Source organism: Leptonychotes weddellii, chromosome 15 (assembly GCF_054177405.1).
Source record: "Leptonychotes weddellii isolate Sample4059 chromosome 15, ASM5417740v2, whole genome shotgun sequence".
Taxonomy (NCBI): Eukaryota; Metazoa; Chordata; class Mammalia; order Carnivora; family Phocidae; genus Leptonychotes; species Leptonychotes weddellii.
In genome coordinates, this window is record NC_138383.1 from 49,065,885 (window position 1) to 49,074,019 (window position 8,135).

Below are 8,135 nucleotides of genomic sequence, written 5' to 3' on the forward strand. Positions count from 1 at the left end.
CAGGGCGAGCCAAAGCTTGGGGCTGTCCGGGCTTCCCAGGCAGCCAGGGGACACCCGAGGGGCTCTCGTCCCCAGACAAGATCGTGGGGGTGCCTGGCACTGTTGGCCTATAGGAAAACATGGCTGCTGGGCGCCTGGGTGGCTCAGTCAGTGAAGTGTCTGCCTTCAGCTCGGGTCATGATCTCAGGGTCCTGGGATCGATCCCTGAATCGGGCTCCCTGCTCAGCGGGGAGTCTGCTTCTCCCTCTTCCTCTGCTCCTCCCCTCCTGCTCTCTCTCTCTGTCTCTCTCTCAAATAAATAAATAAAATCTTTAAAAAAAGAAGGAAAGAAAACATAGCTTTGCTTTCTGAGGGGTCTTCAGTGATGAAGAAGGCTTGGGGGAAGCGGATCCCAACCCCCAAGGGACCACATCCAGGACAGATCCAAATGTTGTGGAGACATCGAGCTGATCCCATTTTGAAGGCCCTCTTTAAGAAAAAGAATAAAAAATTGGGTCGGCAGGCTTGGAAGGGGCTTGTGCAGGTAAGGAGGGACCATGAAGTTTGCATTTTCTTAGCTTTGTGGTGAGCTCACCCCTGCACATGCATGTGGGCAGGGATGGTGTCCCCAGCTGCTGTCAGCAGCCTTGGTGCCGAAGTGAGACCAGGGAGGCTTCCCTGACAGGTGACTAGTTAAGCTTCCTCTGTATTGCCCCCTCGAAGAGTGAGGGAACAGGGGTCCTAGGATCCAATTATGCCCCCATGACCCTTCCCTCCTGACCAAGGAGCCACAGTTGGGGGAGCAGGGAAAGGGACAGACATGTACCCCCAAGCCCACCCACACACCCCAGGTCCCTGACCTGCGCAGTCAGGAGCCAACATTTCCAGCAGATGGGAGATTGGAGTTCTCAACTGGACCGGCCTTTTGAAGGCACTGACTGGAGAAATGTATAATGGGTTCATGTTCATATCCCGCCGAGTTAAAACTCTTTAATCATCCGATTACACAGACAATGATGTCGGAGGTGAAATCGCGCTCTTGCCGAAAACCGTCAAGAGACATGAAACAGGACTGCCTGTAAGGTAAGTCTCTTTGCTGCACCCTGGAGAGGCAGCCCAAGGCCCAGAGCCTGAACTCCTGGCTTTGCTTCCTGATCTCCAGATTTGTCAGACATGTGGCCTTGGATGGGTTCATTTCATGGCTGGGAGCCTCACTTTTCATGTGTGGAAAATGGGTTGTCCGAGGATTAAAGACAGAACGTGGGATGGGGCGCCTGGGTGGCTCAGTTGGTTGAGCGACTGCCTTCAGCTCAGGTCATGATCCTGGAGTCCCGGGATCGAGTCCCGCATCGGGCTCCCTGCTCGGTGGGGAGTCTGCTTCTCCCTCTGACCCTCCCCCCTCTCATGTGCTCTCTCTCTCTCTCTCTCTCTCTCATTCTCTCTCTCAAATAAATAAATAAATAAATCTAAAAAAAAAAAAAAGACAGAACGTGGGGATATGCTTTGTGAATGGCGGAATCAGTGTCCCTATGAGCAGAATGGGTAAACTGTGGGACAGCATGCCCTTCTCTGAGTCCCAGGGCCAAAGGCACAGACTCAGGGATGGGTGGTGAGGTCAGTGTCCTGGGTGGAGGTGGCAGAATGGCTTTAGTTTGGAAGGGCAAGTCTCTAGGCTGAGAAGCAAGCCCTGCCCTGCGGGGAACCAAAGGATCCCAGATGTCACAACTGTCCTTCCCCCCATTTTCTACTTCCTTCCGCACTCCGGGAGCAGGGATGCCATCCGCCCCACCCCAGCCTGCCTGTCAAAGTCTAGTCACTGAATTCCTGAGGATGTCGACTGCTAGCACTGCTCTGAGCTGGGAGCACCAGTCTCACGGGCCTTGGCTCTGAGGTCGGACCTGGAGGCTCCTCCACCTTCCAGCGGCCGGGTCAGCACGGGAGTCCAGATGAGGCTACAAGGCTGTGTGCATGTTCTCCCCTCGGGTGCTAGCCTTTCCCTGGGTTGGGTTCCCGGAACTGGAATTTTCAGCACCAGTCAGAGGGCAGGGAAAGGCGCTGGCTGACTGTTGGTGGAGTCCCGGCTTGGAGGCTGTCTCCTCCTGGTCACTCAGCCTGCATTCCCTGCCTCCCTCCCAAGCCAGCAGTTTCTTCTTTTCTTTCCTGTTAAACCAGTCCAACCCCCCCACCGCACCATCAGCCTTCTGAGGACACTTAGGACTGCAAAGAACAACACCGAATCCAGTCTGGCTTAAGCCAACAACTAGCCCACGGTGTTCAAACAGCCAATCCGGCCTTAGGCCCAGTGAGGGGCAGAGGCCACGCCGCCCCTCTGTCAGTGATGCCCTGTGTCTCGGACGGCCCCGCGTCCTGCCCTCTCAGTAACCCCAGAGAAAACAGGCAGCTTCTTCACTCAGCTTCCAGCAGCCTCTGAGCACCAAGCCTCTTTGCCCCGGCCGGCAAGGCCCTGCCTGCCCTCGAAGCTATCCTGGCCGCAGAGGGATGCAGTGACTGGAGGGGGGAGGTCTGGGGTCAGCTCCACGGACACTGGGGACGCCAGGAAGTTACAGTCACCGATGCCCATCTCGAGTCATCATGTCAGAAACGTCAGGCCTGGGGCCGGGACGTAGGGCTGAGAGACAAGGGACGACCAATGGGCCGGTCACCCCCTGGTGGCTTGGGCGCAGTCTCTTCTGCCCCAGTGGCAGGCTCTTGAGGGGCGAGAGGCGGGATGTGAGTTGTGAAGTCCTGCCCAGAGATGAAAGGGCCTCAGGTTTCTACATTTGTGGGCCCCGTTCCTTTAGTCTTGGGCTCTGGCTCCCCTGGGGCCTGGTCACAGAACAGCTCTGCTCCTGTCTTCCTTCCCCTCTCCTGCCTGCAACCCAGGGATGAGGCCACACCACCCTTTTCCAGAGCCTCAGGGCCCCTGGTCTTTTCTAGAAACCTGAAAAGCCTGAGGCTTCCCTGCTTTGTCCCCTCAGAGCAGACCCCCTGAGCAGAGTAGTTGCTGGGGGAGCTGTGGGCCTCAGCTCACCTCCCTCTGCCTCGGCCATCGCTGAGACTCACCCCTACCTGAAGCCCTCCCGGGAAACGCCAGGTTCGAACGCCGCAGGGAAGGGGTGTTCGGACCGTCCAGGCCCAAACGTTCTCACACCGTGGTATGGAAGAAAGCTCGCCTTTATTTCAGTCCTCACCCGCCCAGGACCCAGCACCGTGGCACACGGCCTGGCGTCCACAGCACACAGTCCAGGAGGTCCCAGTGACCACAGGCTCCCACGAGCAGCGTCACAGATTCCCCCAAAGCGGGGTGCCTGGGCCCACTGCAGCTGGGGATGGGGAGCAGGGCCCCGACCCTGAGGAGCAGCAGAGAAAAGGCGCCGAGTGAGCCCCGGGACATGATGTGGAGTTGCAGCTACGGGATGGAAGCAGCAACAGCTGCGGGAGGGCCCTGCTGGCCATCACGGGTTGGGGCTACAGAACCACCCCGAAGGCGAGGACAGCCCCACGTGGGGGCCCCCGGCGCAGGCCAGCCAGCAGAGGTAGTGTAAACACATCTGAGGGTGGGGAGAGCCTGATGGCCAAGCCAGGTGCTCTCGGGGCTGGGGCTGCCCGCGTCCCAGGAACCACAGGGGTGAGCAGGTGAAGGGGGCTGGAGGCCGGTGGGGAGCGGGGCTCTAGGACACTGATTGGGCCCAGGAAGGAAGTTTCCACAGAAATGGGGAGACTGCGCCTCGACCTTCCCGGCCCTTCTCCCACCAGCTCTGTGAGCTCTGGGCTGGGCCTCCGCTCTCTCGACCTCTACAGGCTCCTCCCGGGTCACGTCTGCCCACTCAGGTCTCCGGACAAGGCAGAGGTGAAGGCGGGAAGGGACCTGCTCAGCCCTGCTGCCTCCACCTCTACCCTAAACTGGATTTGGGCTCAAGCTCCTCCTCCCCTAGGACTTCCTGCCCCAGCCTGCCCATGCTAGTCTTCTCGCGTGTAATCCGGTAATCCCGGGTCAACTCTGCCTGGAGGCTCCCCTGAATCACAGGCCATCCTCACAGGTGGGATGGAAGGAGAGAGGAAGGGTGGAAGTGGGGGATTCTGGGGGCAAGGAGGGGGCGGCCTGGGAAGGGACAGGGGAGTGAGGGCTCGAGTCACATTGTCAGGCCCTGTGCCAGCAACGTGGCCTGCCCTCAATCCCCGGGACCCAAGTACAGAGAAAATCTGAAGAGAGATATTTAAGAATGTACATAATTTTTTAAAAAATACTGTGTGTGCGCGCATGCACGCACATCTGGGTTTTTCTTTTTGTTTTTTTTAAACTTTAACTCATCATCTCCAGACTCCATTTAAAATGTTTTTTAGGGGCGCCTGGGTGGCTCAGTCGTTAAGCGTCTGCCTTCGGCTCAGGTCATGGTCCCAGAGTCCTGGGATCGAGCCCCGCATCGGGCTCCCTGCTCAGCGGGAAGCCTGCTTCTCCTCTCCCACTCCCCCTGCTCGTGTTCCCTCTCTCGCTGTGTCTCTGTCAAATAAATAAATGAAATCTTTAAAAAAAACCAACGTTTTTTAAATTGCGCTAAATTACTCATTCTAGCAGCACCACCTCAAGTAACCAGAAGCTACAAGTGCTGGATTTTAGATTTCTTACTCATTCGTTCTCAGCCTTTAGGAAGGAGGGTGGGAGGACTACGGAGTTTGTGGATTTCACAAGCCAGGCCAGACCAGCTCCGGGAGCTCCTGGGATCCCACCAGCAGCTACTCCCCGAGTCCTGAGCTCAAGTGAGGGGCGGGGACCATTAGAACAGAAGAGCGAAGCCCTAACATTTCTAAATGTAAGCTCAAAACAAAACTACCCCAGAGCCCAGACAAAACAAGTCTCGGGGCTGGTTTCTATGAAATCTTAGGGATTCTTAGGATCACGTAGTGACACGATTCGCCGACGTTCAAGCGCACAGAAACACTTGGAGGGAGCTCGTTAAAATGCCGATTCTGATTCGCTTCAGGTCTGGGCCCGAGAGTCTGCATTTCTAGCAGCTGTCACTGCTCCTGGCCCACCAACCACGCAGGGAAAACTACAACTCTTTAGGGGTTCTGGTTAGTAAAGGTTTGGTGCAGCCTGTTTCCCTTCCTTTACCCAAAGCCTTGAAGCCGGCTTTTCTCTGCACTTGGGCAAGTCACGGTTGTGCCCGAGTGAGGAGCCGGTTTCTGACTGGGTGGGGGCGGGGTGGGGGGGATGAAGGGAAGGATGCTGGAAGGTAACAGAGACTAATCCTCAGGCCACTGGACAACCCTGCTCTGGAGGAACAGGAGGTCTCCTCCCCCCACCTCTGGGGTTGGGGCAGCCAATCCCAGACCCTCCTTCCTGGGGCCTGGGGGGCGGGGCCTAGAAAGTGGAGAATCCCCACCCCAACCTCTCCTGATGGGCTCAGAGTCACTGGGGCTGGAGGCCCCAAGCCCAGTGGCCCGTATCCCCAGGCCAACCACGCTGATGCTTAGCTGTCAGAGCAGGGGAGTGCGGAAACCACCTAGGCCTCTCCTTATTTCATCATGGAGGGGGAACCCAAGCCCAGAGAGCGCATGAAACTTTCCCGAGGTCACACAGTGGGTTTGCAACCAGCTCCTGAAAAGGCCCAGAATCCTTTGAGGCAGAGCTGGCGAGAAGCCACTGGTTATTAGCCAGACTTTTGGTCACCTATAGCAGCAACTTTCAGGAAAAGGACCTTCCGGAATACTCCTGAGAGAATGAGGAGTGTGTCAAAGGCAAATCGCGAGAAGGGGTCATGGGGGTTCACCTAGGAAGGGGAAGGTCATGGATCAAAGTTTTTTCAAGGAAGGTAGAGGGTAGGGCTTCTGCCCTGACAGAACTCTAGAGACAGCGTTCATCTTGTCCTCTGCCGAATGCTGCTCCCTAGAGTGGTCTCTTGTGCAGTGCACGGCCTGTGCAGCCTGGCAGGGATGCCTGGTTAATGCAGTGGGGGGGGTCCGAGGAGAGGTCTCGGGTCATGTGTACAGGGGTTCTCAAGTCTGGATTCCTGGACCACTCCAGACCTACTGAACCAGGATCCCTGCAGCTGGTGCTTCCCTCCCAGGGAAAGTCCCCGGGTTTAGGAACGAGCCTGGGCTCACTCGGTCAGACCAGGGATGGGGACACCCGGCTTGGGTGGGAAGTTCAGCAGGCAGGGCTAGGCCACTAGGCCCTAAGGCTGGGGAAGAGGTGCCTGTTCCCCAGAAAGCATCTCCCAGAGTCTGAGAGGAGACTGGCAGCTGGGCTTGGGAGCAGAAGGGCAGCATCTGTGTGGGCTGGGCCTCACTTCCCAGAGAACAGGCCGGGCCTCGCCTTCTTCAGCTTCTGTCGCCGATCCAGGGGGATCTCCTCCAGACTGATGCCATGGTTGCTGGCCCTGCGGTAGAGAGGGCGGCAGCTTCAGAGAGGGGGAGTGGGAGGGCGGGGTCAGGCAGCGCAGGAGACCCGCAGGAGACCCGGAGAAGGCGTGAGGGGCGGGAGGCCAGCTCCTCACCCCGGTTGCAGGTCAGGCGGTTGTGGGATGGGCTTGTTGAAGCCGCGTCTGCCCACCAGCCAGTAGGTGTCTTCAGCGCCCTTGCCCTGGGGAAACACGGGGGAGGGGAGCACTGAGGGGGCTGGGGGGAGGGCGGGTGGATCTTGAGGTCTGAGTGGAACCCGGCCCGGGTCCAGGACGGGGCGGGGCCTAGCCTCACCTTCAGCTCGGTGCGGCCTCGCACCTCGGTCTGGAAGCCCTGGTCCAGATCGTGGAGAATCCGCACGGTGCTCACGTTCACGTGGATACGGTAAGCTGGGATGACAGGGGGGCGCGGGGATTGCGGGACTCCCCTCCCGCGTGCACCCCACCTCCCTGGCCGTTCCCCCACTGCTCAGTGAGTCGCCCCCCAGCCCAGCCCCGCCCGCCCCCACCCCACTCACGCAGCCCCGTGGACTCCATGCGCGAGGCGGTGTTGACCGTGTCCCCAAACAGGCAGTACCGTGGCATGGTGAGGCCCACCACGCCCGCCACGCACGGGCCTGCGGAGACGCACAGGGTGTGCGGCCGGGGCCTGGGCTGCGGCTGGCCGTGTTGGCGGCTGGGGGCACCTAGCACCTCGGGGGACGCTGGCACCCATCAGCTCCACCCGCCCCCCAGGGCAACACTCTCAAGGGTACCTCTCAGTCACAACGGGGGGGGCTGGTAGGCAGAGGCGGCTCCCAGACACGTCCCCCCACCGCCACCCCCCACTCCGTGAGTGGGCGTCCTGTCTCTGGACTGCGGAGCCGGGCCCCCGCGGGGCGGACCGGCGCGAGGGCCCGGGAGTTACCCGAGTGCAGGCCGATGCGGATGCGCACGGGCACTTCGGGCATGTGGCGCATTCGGAAGGAGCCCACGGCGCTGAGGATGTCCAGAGCCATGTTGGCGATCTCGGCGGCGTGCCGCTGCCCGTTCCGCTGGGGCAGCCCCGAGGCCACCATGTAGGCGTCCCCAATTGTCTCCACCTGAGGGAAGGGGTCGTGCGGCTTCAGTACTGAGCACCCCTCTCCCGCAAAGCCATTGTCCCTTGTCGGGGGACCTCAACGGGGGTTAGTGCAGGCATCCGGGGGAGGCTTCCAACCTGCGGAGCTGGCAGAAGGGACGGAGGGCTTTGAAGGACTGGGGCCAGCAGGCTGGGGGCTGGTGAAGCTGAAGGGTGCTTTGCCCCCCCACCCCCGCACACCCCACCTTGTAGACGTCGTGGGAGCCGATGATGGCGTCGAAGAGCGTGTAGAGGTCGTTGAGCAGATCCACCACCTCGATGGGCTCGCTCATGGCTGAGATGGTGGTGAAGCCCACGATGTCGCTGAAGTAGAGCGTCACCTCCTCAAAATACTCGGGCTCCACAGGTGTCCCCATCTTCAGGGCCTCGGCCACGGAACTAGGGATGGCGGGTGGCGGGGTTACCCAGACACGCCAGACGGGCTGCATCCCCACTATTCCCCTGCCCCCCCACCCCCCCACCCCCGCTCCCTCTCCCGCCCACAGGCACCCACAGCGGCAGCATCTGCGTGAGCAGCCGGTCGGTCTTCTGCTTCTCCAGCTCCAGCTCTTCTGTGCGCTCCCCGATCAGGTCCTCCAGGTTACTGGAGTACTGCTCCAGCATCCTCAGCATCGAGTCAATGATGTTCATTTTCC

At 59.8% G+C, this 8,135-nt stretch overlaps 1 protein-coding gene across 1 annotated transcript in view; it reads right to left on the minus strand.

Annotated features, from left to right (window-relative positions):
• Positions 1-3,137: 3,137 nt before the first annotated feature.
• Positions 3,138-8,135, minus strand: part of GUCY2D (guanylate cyclase 2D, retinal) — a 15,032-nt gene continuing 10,034 nt past the window's right edge. Inside the window, exons 12-18 of the mRNA XM_081805764.1 lie at positions 7,994-8,135; positions 7,686-7,878; positions 7,288-7,462; positions 6,899-6,997; positions 6,676-6,770; positions 6,477-6,562; positions 3,138-6,359 (exon numbers count right to left, since the gene is read on the minus strand). The exon at positions 7,994-8,135 is cut by the window's right edge and continues 2 nt beyond it. Of these exons, the coding sequence (XP_081661890.1) occupies positions 6,266-6,359; positions 6,477-6,562; positions 6,676-6,770; positions 6,899-6,997; positions 7,288-7,462; positions 7,686-7,878; positions 7,994-8,135 (884 nt within the window). The 3' untranslated portion in view covers positions 3,138-6,265. The remainder of the gene's footprint in view (positions 6,360-6,476; positions 6,563-6,675; positions 6,771-6,898; positions 6,998-7,287; positions 7,463-7,685; positions 7,879-7,993) is intronic.